General features: G+C 38.4%; 1 protein-coding gene across 2 annotated transcripts in view; it reads right to left on the bottom strand.

Annotated features, from left to right (window-relative positions):
- Med14 (mediator complex subunit 14) overlaps positions 1–22,521 on the bottom strand; it is a 77,323-nt gene extending 54,802 nt beyond the window's left edge. For both annotated transcript variants that reach the window (XM_034486374.2, XM_034486375.2), the window contains exons 1-10: positions 21,908–22,521; positions 16,829–16,855; positions 14,438–14,543; positions 9,955–10,128; positions 9,213–9,342; positions 8,638–8,766; positions 8,259–8,366; positions 7,415–7,547; positions 6,530–6,680; positions 5,416–5,527 (exon numbers count right to left, since the gene is read on the bottom strand). In XM_034486374.2, coding sequence (XP_034342265.1) covers positions 5,416–5,527; positions 6,530–6,680; positions 7,415–7,547; positions 8,259–8,366; positions 8,638–8,766; positions 9,213–9,342; positions 9,955–10,128; positions 14,438–14,543; positions 16,829–16,855; positions 21,908–22,140 — 1,303 coding nt within the window. In that variant the 5' untranslated portion in view covers positions 22,141–22,521. The remainder of the gene's footprint in view (positions 1–5,415; positions 5,528–6,529; positions 6,681–7,414; positions 7,548–8,258; positions 8,367–8,637; positions 8,767–9,212; positions 9,343–9,954; positions 10,129–14,437; positions 14,544–16,828; positions 16,856–21,907) is intronic.
- Between the last annotated feature and the right edge of the window lie 62 nt (positions 22,522–22,583).

Raw genomic sequence — 22,583 nt, 5'->3', positions numbered from 1 at the left:
GAACAGTTCAAGCAGTTCAAACAGTTCTGGCCTATTCAAATCAGAACCTCTTTAGGTGTTTCCTTTGTTTTTTCTTTTTCAAAACCTTATCTGCTGCTGTGTAGCTCGAATGCTGGCAGATGGAAGAGTATTTACCAATTCCAACAATAAGAAATGTCACCATATTCTACAGATGGTTCATTCCTCTCCAAGTTGGTATACAAATTTAGATATAGATAGACCTCTTCCTAAAAACCAATGAGCTGCTGCTGAGGTTTGACAGGAAGCCTATCACCTTGGAGGAGTTTAGCCCCAACACACAGAGCAGCCTGTTTTCATGCAATGGTTTTGAGCAGCTGCTAGGAAACCTTTCTTAGTTATGAAGTCTTTGAAAAGTCTCTGTTCTGAAATACCTGTCTACGTGGAACCGAATCTACAAAACAGGCAAGAATCCGGCTACAGAATGACAGCTCTGTGCAATTTAATCTTTCAGTGTCTGTACTTGAGCCCGCTAGGCAACACAGGGTGTGAACTCTAACCAACACAGAGATGGCCTGACCCAAAATACAGCTACTTTTTGCAAGACACATGAGGTCAGTTAAAAGGTAAGGATACTGTACCTTTTTGGCCAGCTCAGTATAGTGCCTGTGGCTACTTAATTTTACCTGAAAGATTTAAGTTAGACCTATAGTTTATAAAGCTATCTAAAATGTTTGTCTTTGGCTGGAGAGATGACTCAGTGGTTAAGAGCACTGACTGCTCTTCCAGAGGTCCTGAGTTCAATTCCCAGCAACCACACTGTGGCTTACAATCTAATAGAATTTGATGCCCTCTTCTGGTGTGTCTGAAGACACCTACAGAGTACTCATATACATAAAATACATAAATAATTCCTTTTTAAAAGGAAATAAAATGTTTGTTTTCAAAAAAAAAAAACCTCTTTCAAGAAGCCCTGAGGCCCTCCCTGTTGATAGCTTGAAGGGAGTTTCCAAGTTTCTAGAACTCCAGCTCAGAAATTGGGGATCTGTTTCCTGGGGAATTGGTATGAGTCTTTGTAGTCAGGCAGGAAAACAACTGTTTTTCATCCTATTCTTGGGTTTTTCTTCCAAGAAATGGAGGAAGTTGAGCCAAGAGGAAGAAAGGGTACTGTCTTGTTTTATTTTGAAATGAGGAAAATTTATTTATTTACTTGGGTTATTGGGTTATTCTCTATGTAGCCCTGGCTGTTCTGGAACTTACTCTATAAAGCAAGCTGACCCTGAACTCTGCCCCCAAGTGCTGGATAAAAGGTAAAAACCAGCACTGCATAGCATAGTTGACATTTTCTAATGCATCCATCTTTTGTTGTTTTGGGTGTTCCAACTCATGAAACTGCTTGTTATGGACTAACATTATGTAGAGATATTTTCTTCTGCAACACTTGAGAGTGTCATGTTTTTGCAATCCTTAGGCAGTTTTAAATCTTTTCTGAGAATAGTACCACCAGCCCCAGTCTCAGGGGAAATGCTGTTTTTATAGATGAATGAACTAACCCTGTCCAAGTTCAATAATAAAAAATTGTTGACTCTGGAAAGGAAAAGAAAAAAAAGATAATGCTCCAGGATCAAGTTAATCAAGTTGTTCTCATTTCAGAAGTGCAAATACAGTTCAACAAATGCAAATTATTCAATATAATACAACATGCAGACTAGCAACAGAAATCATATAATCTTCTCAATAGATATACAACAGGCCTCCAACAAAGCTCAACATCTCTTCAAAAGAAAAGCCCTGGAGAGAACTGTACCTAAATCAGTAGTGTTTGCCACATAACTCACACAAAACCCTAGGTGTGATTCCAGACCTTATGACTTGGAAAGCTGAAGCAAGTAGGATTGCTACCAAGATCAAGGCCAGCTTAGACTACATAGTACATTACAATAAAGTCTGTGCTATAGAGCAAGAACCTGTATCTATCAATCAACCTACACACTAAAAGGTGGAATAATATGCTCATACATCATCAGTAGGACTAATTCTGGAAGATGGTTATATTACTGAAAATGATCTAGTTTCAATGTGATCACACTAAAAATTAGAATGTCATTCTTCACAGAATTATAATAATCGTAAAATCTATTCAGAAGCCAAAAAAAAAACCCAGCCAAATCAATCCCAAACTGCAACATCAATGTTGAAGCTTGAAGCAAAGTACCAGTCTTAGACATACAAGGAGCAGAGTCTGACTTCCAAAACCCAAATAAGAAGCTGACTATGGTAATGCCAGTTGTAGTAGGGGCAGGGAGATCTCTGGGGTTCACTTTAGTCTGTATCTGTCAGTGACACATCTTGACTCAAAAGTAAAGTAGTGGTGCACACCTTTAATACCAGTACTTGGGAGGCAGAGACAGGTAGTTCTCTGAGTTAGAAGTCAGTCTGGTTTACAGAACAAGTTCCAGAACAGCAGGAGAGGGTACACAGAGAAACCCTATCTTAAAGTTAAACAAAAAAACAAAACAAAAACAGCAGCAGCAGCATCCCTAAAGAACAAAAGCCAAACTGTTTCATGGCCACAATTAAGGTTGGAGAAATCATAATGCCTAATTTCAAACTATGCAACTAAACTGTAGTAAAAAAAAAAATAGCATAGTACTGTCCCAAAACAGACTTGTAGGCCAATGGAATAAAATATAAAACCCAGAAATCAACCCAGTAAACTATACCCACCTGAGATTTAATGAAAGTGTCAAAAACACACTTGGAGGGGAGGCTTCAACAAAATGTTGCTAGAAAAATTTAACATCTGTATATAGAAGAATGAAACTAGATCTCCATATCATGTCTCTAAGACTTCAGTTCAAAATTTTTTAAAACCTAAAACTTATAAGTCCTGAAACTTTGAAACTGCAAAAATAAAATACAGGAAAAATAACTGATTATGCAAAGGAGTCCAGTAGATTAGGAAATAATAGCAAGAATTGACAAATAGGATTACATAGAATTAAAAGGTTTCTATACACAGTAAACAATTACCAGTGTAAAAAGATAAGACACGGTCACCAACCAGGAAGAATGCATGGGGCTGGTCTGAAGCCCCCCTGACACATATACAGCAGAGAACTGCCTGGTCTGACTCAGTCAGAGAATAACGACTGGACTGTAAAAAAAAAAAAAGTTAAATACAGAAAAATCATCCAAATGAGCAAATGAACTAGACAGTTTTCAAAAGAAGCAAGGGCCAATAAGAAATGTTCAACATCCTTGGCTCTTAATAAATGCAAATACAGAGATTCCATTTCAATATAATTAGAACGTCTACTACAAAGCAATCAAATGAAACATGCTGACAATAATGGGACTGTAAATTAGTCCATCTACTGGGGAAATCAGTATGCAGAATTTAGCTTCCTTAAAAAAAACTAAAAGTACTACATGACCCAACTACATCAGTAGGAGCCTAAGTCAGCCTGCCACAAGCACACATGCACACGCATGTTTACTACAGCACTATGCACTATAGCCAAGACTGAAAATCAACCTAGATGCCCATCATCAGATGAATGTACTTTAATATGTAGAATGGAATTTCATTCAGCTATAAAGAACAACAATCAATGGCATTTTCAGAAAAAAAAAATTGATGGAACTGGAGAATGTCATGTTAACTGAAATAAGCCAGACTTAGAAAGACAAGTATGTTTCCTTTGATATGAAGAACCCAAATATATAGAAGGTATGAAAGGAGATATTTAACAATATACACAAGTCATGAAAGCAGAAGGGTGGCTATTTCAGTGGAGAAGGGAAGCCATCAGAGAGGAGAAGAGAGGACAAGAGGTAGTAATAGTGGGAGTGATTCTGAGCAAAGCACAACATACACATTTGAAAATATCACAATAAAATCATACAGATTCAAAGGGTGCATGTATGTTGTCGTAGCACTTAATTAAGGAGAGGAGGCACCGACCCAGGATTGCTACAAGTTCACAGCCAGTCTGGTCTACAAAGCTAGTGAAGGAACGGAAAGAGGGAGCTGGAGAGATGGCTCAGTTGTTAAGAGCACAGACTATTCCTCCAGTAGACCCTTGTTCAATCTCAGTACCTATATGGCAGTTAACAATAGTATGTAACTCCAGTTCTAGGGAATTCTCTCTTCTGGCCTCTGAGGGCATCAGACATACATGCAAGCAAAACACCCATACACATAAAATAAAAATAAAAAAATCTAAAAAGAAACTAATGATGAAAAGAAAGAGGCCTATTGTTTTGCCTACTAATTTAAAGAAAAACTTTAATATATATTCATACATTATACTGTGGCTCAGTCCTACTTTTCACATCTATTCTTTAATTTTCATTGAATGAATATTTTACTGACAAAATAATTATACTTATAGATTCTGTGATATTACAATAACTTATAAATTGTGCAATGATCAAGTCAGTAATTAGTATATCCATCACCTTAAATGTTTATGCGATAAGATCAAAAATTTCATTTGTAGCTACTTTAAAATGCACAGTACATTGTTATGTATGTCTACTATTCAACAGAATACAACATTCTTGAATGAGTATGTACTGTCCATTTTTCAAAATTATCTTTGCTACAGAGTTTTATCTTTTTATCAAAATGACCTTAAAATATTATAATTGCTAGTACATACCTAAGAAGTCACTTTTCTTTCTGTAAGTGTAATGGAGTTATCTAGGCTCTGTACTTCTCCTACTTCTAGTTTCTGCTTTCACTACACTATGAACCTTGAATGCAAGGTAATCATGGTCAAAACCAATTTGAAGGAGCTGGATATATTGGCCCATGCCTATTATTTTGGCCAATGAGGAACTGAAGTAGCAAGATCCCAAGTTTGAAGCCAGCCTGGGTTATATAGTGATACCCTATATCCAGGGGGGAAAAGGAGGATGGGGTGGAGGTAAGGATAGTAAATAGAGAAGCACATGAAATACTAGAATTTGCTTTCTAAAATCCATAATAGACTAGATAGGTAATTAAACTTGAAAGACTTACATGTCTTACAAGACTTACTCTTGACATGTGCATTTCTTACTCAATACTGTTATAATGCATTTACAGTCTTTTCTAAAACTGAAGGCACGAATTCTGTGTTACTCAGCCATATTTTATAAATATATTATAAAAGCATTTGCAGTGCTGCTTTGTCAAAAGAAACACTAAATCACGAGTCATGCTAAAATGTTTCTATTTCAGTAAGCATAAATTTTATAGGAGAGACAAAATGCAAACATTTCAAAAATAAACTAAGTAAGCAAAAAATAAACTAAGTAAGCGAAAGAAAATTATGACAAATTTGGTAGATTTCAGGTTAAATGCAACAAATGTCCAGCATCCTCAACAAAACCATATGTCAGGGGAAAGTTATACGAGAAAAACCCTTAAATAAAAGAAAAATAAGAATATCCATTGAAAACACCTACAGTTTTCGTTAGCATTGACGCTTCTAAGAATGGTCTTCAGTTCCTGCAGCTTCTGGTGGGCTCTTGCGTGCACACTGTCAATCAGTAGCTTTTCTATTGATAAGTGGTCTATCTGCATAAAGAGCAACAATAAAATCCAATGTACAATTAAAATATTTTGATTATAAATGTGTGAATGGACACAACTATGCCTTAAGATACTTATTTTCAGTATTGGAGATTATCCAGTATAAACAAATTTAGAGTAAAAAATATAACTTAATATAAATATATAAATATTAATATTAATATAAAGTAAAAATATAACTTAAGGAGTCTGAGCTTTTAATTATTTTAATTATATTTAATTATTTAATTATATTGGAAGCTTCCAAACTAAAATTATTTTTGGGGGGCTAGGTATAGAAGACTGGGGAAAGTTCAGTTGGCTGAATGTTCAGCATGCAGGAAGCTATGCATTTGGTCCCTCAGCACACTGAAAACTGTGTGTGGTGGCCCATGACTATATCCCAGCACTCAGGAGGTACATGAAGGAGGATCAGACATTCAAGGTCATTCTCAGATACATAACAAGATTGAGGCCAGCTGGGTGACGTGAGATCCTTCCTTATACTTGATAAGCAGAGGCAGGCAGCTCCATCTATATGAGTTGAGGCCATCCTGTCTACATAGTAAGTTCCAGGAGGCCATGGCTACACTGTGAGACCCTACCTCAAAACAACAAAGTATTCTGACAAATGTATATCTAGAGTTCATATGCATGTTAGTAATCACCGTTCTCAGATACCAGACCTTAAAAACAAAATAGTCTGATTTAAACTATGAAACTAGGGTAGGGGCATAATTCAGCATAGAAGTATATGCTTAGGTGTAACTCGTAGCATTCTCCTATGAACTAAAACTGAAAGAAGATATTAAAATGTATGTTATATAGCATCAGATGTTTAAAAGACCAAAAACAAAATACAGAAGCATAACACTGACCTAAAACAAGTTTCACACAGGGTTTTAGAAATGATTACAGATCTTGAAGAATTTTTGCTAAAAGTTTTATATGTGCTAAATTATATATACTTAATCAAATCAATATTAGAATACACTGAGAACCCTTTACCTTCATGGCTCTTTCTACTAATTTAGAATCAGAAGCTGGCAAAGGAGGTTCATGAAAAATCTGTAAAGGCTTGGAGACATCATTCTCATCGATTTTAATTGTAACTTTGTGAACAGATGCTGTGCCTGTTTTTCTCCCTAGAACCTGTTGACTGAAAGGGGGCAGGGGGAGAATGACATATAAACACAGCTTTTTATCGTTTACAGTCAAATAGAAACATGCATTATGCTACTGAGTCAGAACCTTGAACATAGCAGGCCCTCAGTGTTTGTGCAGGGAATACATTAATACTGAGAAGATATTCCATCCAACTCAGCATTTGTTCTGCTGCATTTTAGAAATAGATACTGAACTTAAAATAAAATACATGCACTCACAAAAAAAGAAAAAAAAAACCTGGACACAGAAAGTGTCTTATAAGTATTTGCCTCTGATTTATCCACAGAAAATCAGAACGTAGTCAATTTCAAACAGGAATTAAAGATTAATAGCCTCATAGCAATTTTCTCCAAATCAGTTTTCAAAGTTACAATTTAAAATGGGAAACTGTGATAAGCAAGTATGTTTTTAAAAGTGATACTCAACACTTTGGAGACTAGGGATGGCTCCATTGGCAGAGTTCTGACTTTGCACTCATAAGACCCTAGATACAGCACCGGCACCACCCAAAACCCAATCTTATCTCATAGTTTTTGAACAATCCAGCATGAGCCCACAGTAAGGATGTCTCAGGTGGTCTACATGATACTGAGACTTAATTAAATTAAAGCACATTACTATGGGCATATAGCTATTCATATGTAATAAATCAGTTATACAAAGGAAAGAAAACAAAAAGACAGGATTCACTTATCACAGTAACCTACCAGAACCAATTTTACTTACTTCCAAACTGAGAGGGAGAGGCACTTTCCAGCATGGTATCTTTCCACCTGTACAAGGTCTCCCCACCTCTCTCGGATTAACATTAGTGTCTGGGAATGTAATACTTCTAATTGAAGTGATAAGCAGAAACAATCTGATTTATCTTGTTAAGCAAAGTACAGTATGTTACTCAAGTAGCTAATAAGCACAGGTAAACTTCATCTAACAAGGAATCTATCCCAAAAAAGCTGGCTATGGAGAAATTTTCTAGAATCATCTTTGTCTAATGACTCATCTTAAATATGAATTTGTGGTTTTCTGAATTATAGTCTCAAATGACTCATCATAAGTAGTAGTAGTAGAATGTGTGGCACAATTTTAGAAAAAGGGCTGATAAACTTGGCCTAAATAAACAAAACTAAGGTCTAGGTTTACTCTTTAATTGATCATTGTTTAGAAAACACAAATTGAGCAAATACATTTCCAGATGGAAATGGTACCTTTTTGGAGACAGACTGACTTTGAACTAGCTATGTAGCGCAGGATGGCCTCAAAGTCAACATCCTGCTGCCTTTCCTCTCAGGTGCTGGGATTACAGGCATGTATCACCTTGCCAAGCAAACAGTGTTATTTTTAAGTAGTCACTTTTAGGAGTTGCCTGCAAAGCAGTGGTAAAATTTGAAATCTATTTTATAGATGTATCATCTATGTTCACACAATGGCTGGCTTTCCATGTCTATTTATACCCGAAAAAGGCAGGATGTGGGAAGAAGAGGCCAGACTGCTATACCAAGGATAAACAGAAAACGTAGAAAAGGGAGACAAAAAATCCTTATAGTACATGGCTCAAACATCAGAAGGATACGTAGGCAGTTGTACATGTCCTGAAGAGGTTTCTCATCAGCAAAGAGCCTAGACTGGACCAGCTGATGGATGAAGTTGATTTGCATGCTATGAACCAAAGCTCGACCATCTTCCATTGGCAGAAGAAAAGAAGACAGTTAATTAGGAAAGTCAGCATTATAGCATTAACTGAGAAAGTGTACACTAAAAATAAAGTTAAATTTTTAAAAAGAGTAACAGATTTTGAGAAAACTATAGATAATACATTGAAAATTCTTCCATCAGTAGGTAGTTATGCTTATCAAAATTTTGCTTCAAATTATAAAATTGCTATGCATATTTTTTCCACAGAAATACTTCAATAATATAAGAATGCCAAAACCATTACTATAATGATTTACCTCCTGTTTCCTTATCCTCAACTAGAATTTCTAGCTTGAGAAGACGCCATGGGACTTCTGGGTCATCACCCATCACTGTCAAGGTTGCTTCAAATTCTCCTTCAACTCGAAACTTCACACGGCCATTTGCTTTTAGAAGAGAAAAAAGTATACACTGCTTTAAAACAATAAGCTTCTGGCTAAGTTTCGGTTTTATTTATAAGACATTTTAAATAGACTAACTCTCATCCTAAGTTTTGAAACAAGTCAGGGGTTCAAACACAGAGAGCACCAATGTCCAGGTCATTGAGAAACCAAAAGCAACTCTTCCTACATTATGAATAAAACACCAGAGCATGCCCTCCTGGCTCAACTTTGGAACCTCTTTTCTCTTCCAGTTCCATGTAATCCCACTCATTTACCTCCAGTGCAAAGACCACCACATTATTTTTAGGTACCAAAAAGCGAACAATTATGGATGGCAAATCATAGGTTCAACCACCACAAAAGTCAAAACTTCATTTACTTGTTCTTTGAACAAAACCCAAAAGGTGACTTAAGAAAATATTCTTACAGAAACAATCTCAGGTACATACCCACTGTAAGATTTGCTAGTTGTGGAGGAAGATCTGTTGTTACAAGCCTATGTCTAAGAATCTGATTAAGCTGATGAAGTGTGGCTTGTTTCTCAATTTTGGTAATTGGGTCTGGAGGAATAATTTTGTCCTACAAAAAAAATAAAAAATACTTTTTAAATAATATACAAAATATGTAAATGTTTACCTGCACCTGACTGTACACCTGAGTACTTCTTACCGTACTCTAGACACAACAGTCATTTCTGTTGTCTACATCCAAAATTAGTGACTGTACATTTGAGTGTGAATAATTCTCAGTCACTTTGCTAAAACCATGTTCTTCATCGTGCTCCACTTATGACACCAAGTTAATGTCACTAGATGACTTCCTCTATTTCCTAAATGTACAGAATACAATAGCAACAACTCATTAAATTACCATAATACATTTTTAAGCACTTCCAAAATATCACTACTATGGAGTCATATTCACATCTGAAATACACACTAAATTTGTACATCTACTCACTCCCAACAAGGACAGGGAAAGGGAAGGAAATGGAGAAAAAAAAAGAAAGGAGGAAAAAAAAGTTCCCCAGTTCAATTGGCCCCAATTTATTTCAAGCTACCACACACTTTTACTTGTAGAGAATAAAATGAAACTACATGAACTACTTCTTTTTTAAAAAAGTTTCTCCTATACTACGCTATCCAAACCCAAAGCCTTTAACTTCTATGAGTAAGGGGGCAAAACACTTACCCTGATGCAGGTTGGAAGCCGTGGATAAGAGCCAGTAGTTAGTACATCAATGGCATATGGTATAGCAAAACTAGGCAGGCGTGCATGGACCAGGGCATCTCTAGCTAAGGAGGCCAAGCGGTCAGCAGTATCCACAAATAAGATGGCTTGCTGATCTAAAAAGCTTGAGATCATCTTTAAAGCAAAGGGTAAATGTATCATTTACTCACACCAAAGCAAACAAACTTAAAAAGAAATTAATATAGGTGGCTTCTTATTTACTGGATGAAATATCTATTTATATTTGATATTAAAATAGTTTTCTTTCATTTCTCCACTTTTGACATCACACATAATCTCAAATATTAAGAGTAAAAATTATTCTAAGAGTTGTAGTGTTGGATAGCAATGAAGTAGTTAAAATCATGGACTCCTAGACTTCCTTGATCTAATTTTAACTCAATTTACTAGCCATGTCCACTTGGGCAAAATAAGTTACTCTTTCTATGCCTAAGGTTTTCTTCTTGAGACAAGAGTTTCTCTGTGTAGCCCTGGCTGTCCTTAACTCTGTAGAGCAGACTGACCTCAAACTCAAGAGATCAGCCTGCCTCAGCCCCTGCCTCCGAAATGCAAAGATTAAAGGCGTGTGCCACTGCCCATGGATGTCTCAGGTTTTCAACAGTAAAATGGAGATGATAATTCCCAGTCTAATGAATGAAGTTGTTCTGAGGCTATTACATACCTAACCTTCAGAACAGTACATATTGCCCAGTATGAGATTCAGGCCAACTATCTGCCCAATACAGGAATTCTATCAGTTTTCTAGTCAGTTCAGTACTGAAAACCACCTCCTTCAAACTTTTAGTTCTGTTTTACATTAGTATCTAACATTCCTTTCTTTCATGTCCTTCAGACAGATTTCTGGAGAACAACTTAAAACCAGTCACCCAGAATTAATGTAAGAAGGCATCATACATAGACAATGATTTTTTTTACATTTCCAGTTCTATAGCTGTTTTATTGTCTAATTTCTGCAACACTAGAAAACAGAACCAGGTAATAACTATCATCTTAGAGATGAGAAAATTGATTCACAAGTGAAGACCTTTTTCCAAAGAAATATAGCTTAATAATTAAAGAGGCTAGAACCAGAATATGGGTTTTCTTCTCTTAGTTTTAGACCCAGTGTATATCTCAAAATGTTACCTTTTATAACTGATCAATGTTCTATCAATGTCACCAACTCTAACTTCTTATTTGGAGCCATGATACTACTAAAACAGTCTCAACTGCTAAACTGGTTTTTAACTCTGATTTAAGCCATTTTAAGAATCTTGTCACTCAGTGAAAATGTTCTTGAGATCAAGTTAAGAGAAAAGAAAACGAGAGACCTCCTTCTGGGAGGCTGAGAGAAAAACTGAGATATCAGTTTATCTAGCCTGTGCTACTCCATCTGTGTAATGAAACACAGACTCAAAATACACTAACCACAGTACAAAAGTTTGTAAATTTTAATTTCCCAATCACATTGACAATGGAAACTTTTCTCCCTTAAGAAATTTCTTTTTAAATTGATAATTATGTATTTATTTGTGCATAGGTGTTTTGTCTGCAAGTATGTCTATGTACCATGTGATATACTTCTCTGGTGCCCAAAGAAGTTTTAAAAACAAACAGAAGAATTCCCTGGAGTTGGAGTTACAGATGGCTATGAGCTGCCATGTGTGTGCTGCGAATCAAACAGGGTCCTCCAGAAGAGGGGTTAATGTTCTTAACCACTGAGCCATTTATCCAGCACTACTTCATACCTTAAGGAAAATTTAACATATAATATAAAACATCCTACCTAAAAAACTGAGTGTGGTGGTGGTACATACATATCTGTAATTCCAGCACTCAAGAAACTAAGACAAGGACTGATAGTTTAAGACCAACCTAAGCTAAATATGCTTTGGATCAATATTTCATAGAAATGTATATTAGCTTACTCAGTGACAGAAAAACATGTCTGACAAAACTGGTCTACTGCTGTCATGAGCGAAGCTGCCAGAACTAGAACTATGCACTTATGTCAATAAAAATTATTTCCCCCTGCATTCTAGGTTGCTTTCTGCAGCTGTGACAAAACACTCTGATCAAAAGCAACTTAGAGGAAAAGATTTGTGCACTTCCACATCTTATTTCATCTTTAAAGGAGGGCAGGACAGGAACTCGCTTAAGCAGAAGACACAAAAGACATGCTGCTTGCTGGCTCCCTCATTAGCTTATGTTCTGTTAGCTTTCTTCTATAGCCCAAGACTTACACTTTTCTTATACTATGCAGGGAAGATCACCCTCAGTTGGCTGGGCTTCCCATTAGCAATCAAGAAAATATATGACCTGAAGCTATCTGATGAAGGCAATTGTTCAACTGGGGGAGTGAGTTTTCTCTTTCCAAGATACTCTAGGTTGTATCAAATTGACAATAGAAACTATCAGGGTATGCTTCAAAAAGCAAATCTATATTCTAGAATTTTCTAAAGCCCAACTTTATGATCTGTTCTTCCTTTTGATTTTGCAACTTTCACAAGGTTTTGGTTATAATAAGGCAATCTAGTGAAACAGGCTAAGCAAAGACTAAAGCAGGCTAAAACTGAGGTGAAAATGTCAGAGAAATCATGTCAGAAATACAGCTGTGCTGTACACTTCTTTGTAGAGCAGGACTTTTGTGGAATAAGAACCCTCACCAGCTTACAAATACAAATTTCTCCATTTTCAATTTACCAGAGTGCTAAAATAAATATACTATAGTACCATCATGCCAGGTAACTTCATTTTTTTTGCCTTTTCAAGACAGGGTTTCTCTGTGTAGTCCTGTAACTCAGTCTATGGACCAAACTGGCCTCAAACTCAGAGATCTACCTGCCTCTGTTTCTCAAGTGCTGGGATTAAAGATGTGAACACCATTGCCTTGCTGATTTTTTGGTAAGGAGCTTGTTGCAGAGAACTTTTGAAGCGCTCAAATTTAATCTAGCCAGGTCCAATTTGTTAATTTGCTTTAATCTATGAAAACTAGGAACCTTTTAAAAATGTCATTACACAATAGGATGAAAACAAAAAAAATAGGAATGTGAGAATCATTGTCAAGCTAGTGTATATTTCTGCACTTTCTTTCCATTCACAAATGTAATTGACAGCAGCTAGACATACCGTTTTAACTTCTGATCCTCCAACCTCCACCTCCCAAATGCTGAGATTACAGGGCAAGCATCGCTATGCATGGTTTATGCTGTGCTGGAAATTGATAGAATTCAGGGCTTCTCACATGCTGTAGAAGCTACTCTACCAATTGAACTACATCCCCAGCTCCCCTAAAATATTTTTAGAGGGATAGGTTTAATCTTTGTTACACTTCATTCAATGAAGTCACTTTGCTGAATTAAGAATAATTCAACGGTCAAAAGCCTATGAGTCTCCCGGAAAGCAGGAAGTCTACTTTACCCAAGTCTTTCCCTGCTAGTCCCTATTGCCCATGCTCAGTAGTTTTGGAGGATGAGTAAATGAATAAACAACTGAACTAATACATGCTGTCATCAGTTCTGTAACCTCAAAGAAACCACGGATTTTCTAGAAATTTAGTCATCTCATCTGTAAAACAGAAACTATAGACTCTGCCATTCTCACAAGGATATAAAAAATCAGTAAATAAACTTTAAGAGAATGCCAGGCGGTGGTGGCGCGCGCCTTTAATCCCAGCACTTGGGAGGCAGAGGCAGGCGGATTTCTGAGTTCGAGGCCAGCCTGGTCTACAGAGTGAGTTCCAGGACAGCCAGGGCTACACAGAGAAACCCTGTCTCGAAAAACCAAAAAACCAAAAAACCAAAAAAAAAAAAAAAAAAAAAAAAAAAAAAAAAGAAAAGAAAAAACTTTAAGAGAATCTTCCTAATCCCAAAGCAGGACTTCTCAACTTTCCTAATGCTGTAACCCTTTAATTCCTCATGTTGTGGTGACCCCCAACCATAAAATTGTTTTGTTGCTACTTCCTAACTGTAATTTTGCTACAATGTAAATATTTTTGGAGATAAAAGTTTGTCAAAGGGGTCTCGACCCACAAGTTGAGAACCACTGCTCTAAAGAATCGTACAATTTTGAAGCTAACCATTTCTCCCCTTCTACTTCCTCCATTGTTATATCTAAAATCTACTCAGGTAATGTCCTCCACATAGCTCCTCTTTCTTTTGGTCAAGTGACCATATACAAATACTAGCCTTCCACGGATATGCATTATGTGTTATTATTACTGGTATCGATAACATTGAAATCAACAGATGTTAAAGTTAAATTTCTAAGTTATGCATATAACATTTAAATGCATTTGTTTTGAGACAGCATCCTGCCATGTAGTCTCTAACCTAGACCACATGACCATCATTCCAGACTCCTGAGTGCTAAAATCACAGGTGTATGTTATCATGTCCACATCTCAAAGTTATTTTAGACGAGGTAGAATCAAAGTTTTACTCACCGCACATTTTTCTACTTTGCCAGCATCATTGGCCCATTTTACTAAAGCTAATAATCGAACGAAGAGTTGACGTGTCCGGCTAGCAAACTGTACAATTTCTATTTTCCTATAAAATAAAGCAATTCTCATTTGAACCAGCACATTATTTTTCACAACTTGTTTCATCTGAATAAAAAAAAAAACATTTGTTTACAAGTACAACAAAATTAACAAAAATATTTATATAAACATTAATTCCATCTCATTTTGTGTTCTTTTCATACCTTTATCACAGAGCAATAAATCCAATAGGAGTTTTTCCACAATGAATTACAATTTGAAACTAATTTTTATTATAAGTCATTAAAATATACTTAATCTATAAATATGTGGAAGTTAGGAGCTATAAAGTATAAACTTTATAACTGAAGTTACTGGTAATTAGTTACCATTTTGGTTAGAGAAGTTGAAATATATTCTTTACCAAAGCTTAAAACTGTGTCCTTTCTATAAAATCAAGGGTTATTTCCCAATTTACAATAGCATAACTAACAAACAAACAAAACCAATGAATTTTAATGACAAAGTTGAATACATTACCTTACCCAAATTAAAGACAGTAAGTATACTGAATGGTAAAAGGTAGGTCTGTCCATATCTATTTTTATACTGTATTCATTTCTATGCCTTTTTCATCCAGCAATCGTCAGTATTTATCATCTCATAAAGCCTTAAGAGTATCATTAAAAATTCTCTACCCTCTATATATTAGCTAGACTTCTTTAACTTCAGGACCATTACAACTGACAATCATTCCTCTCATGGTTTAAGGCACTGGAAAATGCCAGGCAGTTGTGGCCCATGCCTTTAATCCCAGTACTTGGAAAGGAGGGGTAGGCGGATTTCTGAGTTTGAGGCTAGCCTGGTCTACAGAGTGAGTTCCAGGACAGCCAGGGCTATACAGAGAAACCCTGACTCAGGGAAAAAAAACTGGAAAAAAAATTCACCATGCCAGGACTAATTAAATAACAAGACACTAAGCTACCTCCAAGTGCAGTTGAAGCTATTTATTAATTTAATGTGACACTTCAATGACCTACACATCCAACCAACATCTCTCCATCTTGTCAATAACATTACCATGATGCAATGCACGAACATAAGCTGAAATTTACTGCTGACGAAATACATCAAAATCAAGCTGCTATTGAAAGTGTGATAAGACCACACACACAACCTAAAAGGCTTCCTTAAGGACAGTCAACACCATGATTACTGGAAACGAAGAGAAAAAAGCCAAGGGCACACTTATGGTTCTTTGTCAGTGTCTGTCAAGGATTATTAAAGAAAACAAGCAAGAATGAGTCACAAGTGTTAAAAGTAAAAGTACATTAAGATCTGACAGGACTGGGGCTCAAGAATGTAAAGCACACAAATATACAACCACCTGAACACCACTGACCTCAGGACTTGGAATGCCAGTGCTGTCCCTCTCTTGCCACAAGCTGCAAGATTTGCCTGATATTTTTTTCCCCAAATATGCTCCTTTATCAGAAAGATGCCCTTCTCTGTAAACTACTCCACTGTGGTTTTCTGACCCCACACTGTCTCAACTGATAGTGTGCATGAGGCAGTTCCTCAAAAGCCCAGTGCTCATTCCCACTCAACAGGCAGAACAAACCTAGCTTGTTTCCTTTTTTAAAACTGACCAGTCAAGTCACAAACCAGGTTAAGTTTCAATTGTGTCTTCCAGCTCTATCTTTTTTTATTCCTGTCTAAGTCTACAAATAAGGCATTTCATGTTGGTAATGGAAAAGTAACCACGAACACTACAAACCTCCCTAGTGACCTGGTCTTAAAAACCAAAACCAAGGCACATAGGTAGAATCAAAGATATTACCAACTTAGCCTTATATATAGTATCAGTTTAAATATCAATAACATGATTTCCTTAAATCTTGTTCCTTTGGCCTATGGAAACAGTGTTAAATTTTAAGCCCCTATCTTAAATTGAATCAAAAAACTTTCAACTATAAAATAGTAATAGCAGGAGACTAAAGTCTATGTGCTAAAAAGGATCTAACGGCATCATTACAGCAACTGGTAAATTAGCAGCCCAAAGCCAGTCAACTGAACTTCCATTACAGTCTATGCAGCTACACTTTCCTATTCCTCCCAAGGACTTGCCTTGGTCAGCCATCAATAAAGGTTTAAAATAGAAAGCTTCTACATCCAAGTACCGAGAACACAAAAACTGCATTCCCTGGTGCTCCCAACAAAATACACAGTCCTAAGTTTCTTCGGACCTAAGTTCCTACATCATCAATAAATAGCACCATACTCATGCTCACAGAGTTTTTTTTTTTAAACAAACAAAAAAAAAAAATCAATAAAGAGACAGATTATACTCACCTTTCCACATCAGATTTTCTTGGCAATCTAAGAAGAAGAAAAAAAGTTGATTAAATATATGCATGCCTTCTCAAAATGTGATGATGGCCTTTACTTGAACTATATTTGGTATCTTCATGTTTCAGAAAAATTGAGCAAACAGTTACCACAGACTCAAGTGGCTGCTAACTCTCTACACTGGTAAGTTAGCAACAATATGGCTGTAAAGTAAAAACTGAAAAAGCAACATTTCTTTCCATTCGAAATGCTTCAGAAGATACTGTGTGAACCTTAAACAGTTTAAAAGCTCCAGTCCTAGGGTGTACCATGGTGCATACCTTTTGACCCCAGCACTCAGGAGTCAGAGGCAGGACAGTCTATTTCAGATTAAGGCCAGTCTGGTTTACATATAAGTGAGTTCCAAGACAATCAGAACTACATAGAGACCCTGTCTTCAATAAATAAATACCAGAGGCAGAAAAAGTATCTTTTAAGACCAAAATGGCTACGGTTGTAGGATTAGTGCTAAGTTGTCAGCTTCTCTGAACCTGTGAACACTTTGATTCTTAGCAGTTATCCCATTATGTTGTGTTATAGTACGTGAATCTGGAAGTTAAGGGGTGCAATCAAGGTTTTATGGCACTTACGACTTTGCATGGTAGTTAGATGAAGGATTTATATCATGTTTAAGTTTCTCCAGTAGTGTTTATTTCTTTTTGCTAGTTCTCCAGTACTGACTGCTAGCAACCTATAACAACTTTCTCCCTGCTAAATTACCCTACTCCACTAATGCTTGGAAAAGTCCCCATCAGCTTTCTGAACCCCTCCGCATCCCAGTATCCTACAGCTCATGGTCCAAGACTCAATTGGTCAAGGCTTCAACACCTGTCAAACCTGCCCAGCAATCACCAGATCCTGAAAAGTGCACCTAGCTGCTTAATGTCCTTCCCCACACACATCCACCCAATGTTCTGCAAACAGGAAAGGGTACAAGGAGGGGAAAGTACTAAGGTGAGCTGTCTTAGTCTCAGGGAAGACATTGGGGTGGATGAAATCGACAGGCATGATCAGAATGACAGAGGATCTAGGTGGGGAGCTGGGGTATATACAGATCAGTGGTAAAGCACCTGCATAGCACATTCCAGGGTTCAATTCCTAGGGGAGAGGTGGGGTTTAGAACACTGATGAACACCAAGCCTGGGTTCCAGGGCAGGGGAAGGTTTAAACCTTCCAAAGGCTGGAAAGGCTAGTATATCACAATGCCAAGTAGAAATTAAGAGCCTATCATAAGGCTACAAATAAGAACCAGATAGGGTACCTCATACACCTGTGATCACAAGCACATGGAAGGATGAGACAAGAGGACTGCCTCAAGGCAAGCCTAGAATACGAAGTAAGACCTTGTCTCAAAGACTGCAAATAAAAGCAGCCCCTGGAAAGTTCCTCTACATGAAAAAAGCTCCTCTCAGTACTCCCAGAGAAGCCTTGTTCTCAAGAGAAAAAAAGTGAGGACTGGGGGGATGGGGTACAGTAGAGCTTAGGGATAAAATAGGAAGGCAGAAACCACTCTTCCAGCTCCTACCTGCCCCCAGAGACCCTAAAGGATCAGCTCCCACCAGAAAGTCTGCATTTCTAAGACAAAGACTTGCTGCCTGCCTCCCTTTTCTCCCAATGTTCCCACTTCTATTTTAAATTCCTTTATGAAAATCCACATGGAGAAAAAGCTTAGATGCAAATGATGAAAGAAAAAAAAGCACAGAGCAAGCATATTTGTGTCACACTTTAGTAAAGTTTATGTACATTTTCTAACCTTAAGAGGTTAAAAGGCAGCCAGCCGGGTGTGGTGGCGCACGCCTTTAATCCCAGCCCGTGTTAGAGGCAGACAGGATCTCTGTGAGTTGGGAGGTCAGCCTGGTGACAATTCCAGTCCAGAACAGCCAGGGAGAAAAACCCTGTCTCAAAAACAAAATAAAAAAACTAAAACCAAACAAACGACAAAAAAGAGGTTAAAAACCAAAGAATAGAATATATGTCCCTAAAACGTTAAGGCAAAAAGTATCGGTATATGTTGGAGGTGAACAGGTATAAGAAAAATCTAGAAATTTGGGGTTCAAACTGAATCACCTAAAAATGCTGGCAGAAAATACAAAGTTCTTTGCCAATATGAGCTACAGAAGAGAAAGACTATCTCAAAACCATGTCATCGTAGTTGACAAATAATTTGCAAAGTGTTTTTTGTTGGGTTTTTTTTGTTGTTGTTTTAAGTATCAAGAACACTTGCGTTACCCATAATTATCAATGGTTTAGAGAATTCACAAATTCATTCATTCGTGTACTAAATAAATGTCCCCAACTACATGCCAGACATTGGTCTTATCATGTGAAAAAGCAAAACAAATCAAAATTCTTGTTCCCCTGGATTTCCTACTCCATGGGGAAGGTATATTGTGTGAAGAACTATCAAGAAACATCAAGGCAGTGGTGGTTCATGCCTTTAATCCCAGCACTTGGGAGGCAGAGGCAGGCGGATCTCTGAGTTCGAGGCCAGCCTTGTCTACAGAGTGAGTTCCAGGACAGCCAGGGCTACACAGAGAAACCCTGTCTGGAAAAACCAAAAACCAAACAAACAAACAAACAAACAACAAAGAAACATCAAGGTTAGGGTAGGCAGATGGAACAGAATGACACTATTGGCACATGAATTAAAGAGGTAAAGTAGTTAAGGCACAGTTCTTTGGGCCTTAAAGGTAAAAAAACGAAATAGCCTTGTCCTGGTTGATACAGCATAGGTTTGCTGTTTGTTTTTTTTTTTTTTTTTTTTTTTTTTTTTTTTTTTTTTTTAATGTGAAATGCTGGAGGAGCTAGAGCCAGGACCTAGCAAGTGCTCTACCACTAGGCTACATTCCCTACCCAATGTGTATTATTACTATTACTATAATTATTTCTGAAACATAATACCAGCCAGCCCAAACTGACATCAAACTTTTTATGTTACAAGCTGTTCTTTAATTTCTGATGCTCTTGCCTTGACCTCTGAAGTGCTAGGTCTACAGGTATACACTACTATATTTATTACATTTTCCCCATGTTCAAAGGTATCCTGATTTAAACCACAAATTTTATGGTCTCTCTCTCTAATAGAGCAGTAATTCTAAAAACTTTTTTCTGTGTATTTTACTGTTGTAAGTTTATGTGTGTGTGTGGTTTTTTTTCTGGATGGGAGTGGTAGTGGTGGTTGGTCTGAGACAGGGTCTTACTATGTAGCCCTCAATGTCCTAGAATTGGCTATATATAGACCAGGCTAGCCTCAAACTTAAGACTGGCATGTACTTGGGGCCTCTGCAGGGATTAAAGCCATGCACCACCATGTTTGGCTGTGGAATCTTTTTTGAAATAGTCTCATTTTGTAGTTTGATTCTGGCCTAAAGCTTGTGATCCTCTTGCTTTAGCTTCCTAAACACTGAAGTCACAAATCTCTTAGCTCACTGAGCACAGCTCCTGGGTTAGATATTGAGTTGTATGGATCTGGACACAGAATGTGGAATTCGGCTGAGGTCTGTGCTTGATTATTATTCTATATTAACAAAACAGATTCCTCTCCATAAACTAAATCCTAGAATTCAAAATAGAACACAATTCAATAAATTTCTACAAATTCTTTACAGAAAACCAATCACATGATCCACGATCACAGTCTTTTTACCACAGCGATGCACAGGACATATATTAAACTTTCTCTTATGAACACATGCAATATACAAACATCACTACAAGAACTCCTAAGCTTGTCCGGCGGTGGTGGCGCACGCCTTTAATCCCAGCACTTGGGAGGCAGAAGCAGGCGGATTTCTGAGTTCGAGACTAGCCTGGTCTACAGAGTGAGTTCCAGGACAGCCAGGACTACACAGAGAAACCCTGTCTCCAAAAGCCACAAAAAAAAAAAAATAAATAAAAAAAAAATAAGAAGAACTCCCAAGAAGAAATCCTTGACAGATTTCTCCCAGGCACAAGCCGTTGCGGGTGGGGGATGCACACACACCTGTAATCCTAGCATTTTGGTAGATGCAGGAATCGTGTGTTAAAAAAAAAAAAAAAATCTAATCCAGGTGTAGTGGCTCATACTTGTAATCCCAACACTAAAGAAGCTGAGCCAAAACCGACGGTTAGAGGCCAGCCTGACTATACAAGAAGACTCCGTCTCAATAGTGACGATAATAGGGATAATACCACCACCTCGTTTGACAAGGCTAAGCTTGGTCTCATTCAATAAAATACAGTCCATCAAAACTGAAAAGCAATGTTTTACAAGAGTAACCAAGTATCACAAAACACATCCTAGCGTCTGCATTATAATGTATTTCCCCGGAAACCTTACGTAACCTAACAATAGGTAAAAGGTGAAAACTTTTATGAACCTAGAAGATGCAAAAGAGTTCCAAAATTTCCTAATACCTTTTATTCGCACACTGAACCAACCGTGTAGTCGGCTTCTACTCTGAAGGCATTAACACCCTAATCACGCCCCAAGGCATTTCATAGGTAACTAGATGACTGAAATCCGGAGACTCATTAGAAAAAACGTATTCTACTTTCACTACATTCATGAAGACTTAGCACGCTTTCAAATGTTGCAGACTCAGAATTCATAATTATTTTACACAGCATCTACCTCCAGCGTTCAAAGACAAACAATTGCAACCTTCATTTAAAACACATTGTCAAAAGGCTGTAAAACATTTCCCTTCTTTGAAAATCCCGTTCAGTTCGAATTCTACATAGTCCTCAATGCTTACTCTTCGTCTTAGGTTTTTAAAACGATTCCACATAGAAATCAATACAGTTCTGCTGGGAACTCAAGACAAAAATCCCAAAGACCATCTTTAGCTCAAGTGTTAACACGCGACTAACCAGTCTCGGTGCTTTCATCGTCAACCAGATCCCCAATAGCTACCTCCTCCCTGTCCCCAGAACCTAAACCCCATGAATTTCAAAATTCTACGCTCAGCAGCCTAGCTCAGTAAACCGCAGGCATAAGCCTCTATCAAAGGCGGGAAGGGCAACTGAGAAGCCGGGAAGCAGGCATGGGTTCGCAGCACTTACAAGTCCGTCAACACCATAAGCTCCGAGTAGGCCCGGTGCAGCAGAAATTCGATGAGCGTGCTAAGCCGGTATCCGGGGCTAGCCGCAGCCGCAGCTGCCGCCGCCACGGCGGCCCCGGGCGGCGGGGGAGCCGGGACAGATGCGGATCCGCTGCTGCTGCCTCCGCCGCCACCACTGCCACCGCCGCCGCCAGGAGGGATCAGCTGGTGGTTCTCCAGCTGCACTGGGGCCATGGCGGCGCACAGCCCGGCTCGGGGCAACCGCCTGAGATGCGGCCCTGGAGCCTCCTCCTGGGCTCGGTGACCGCACCGAGGCGGGCGCGGGCAGAGTGGCCGCCGCCTAGCGCCAGGCCGCCTCTGAACAGGAAGCCGAGCCCAGGATGCGGAGGCCCGCCCCCATGTAGGGCCCGGCAGGCCGGCCGCAAGGAGGCGAGCGCGGGGCGGGAGGGCAGAGAGGCGGGCCGGCCGCCACTCAAGGTGGGAAGCTTCCGCGACTGTTCAGCGGCCGCCCGGCCGGCGAATTATAGCATCCATGTTGCTGGGCCGAGAGCGGAAGTCGCCTGGCAGAACGGAAAGGGAACCCGCGGGAGGCCCTTTCCAAAGACAACCTGCGACCGTTCCCCGCGCAGAGCTGTTCTGGGGGGCAGGAGGAGGGCGTGCGTGGGAGCAGGGCGGAG

This window comes from Arvicanthis niloticus, chromosome X (assembly GCF_011762505.2).
Source record: "Arvicanthis niloticus isolate mArvNil1 chromosome X, mArvNil1.pat.X, whole genome shotgun sequence".
Taxonomy (NCBI): Eukaryota; Metazoa; Chordata; class Mammalia; order Rodentia; family Muridae; genus Arvicanthis; species Arvicanthis niloticus.
The sequence above is the reverse complement of the archived record's forward strand: the minus strand, read 5'-3'. Positions and strand labels throughout refer to the sequence as shown.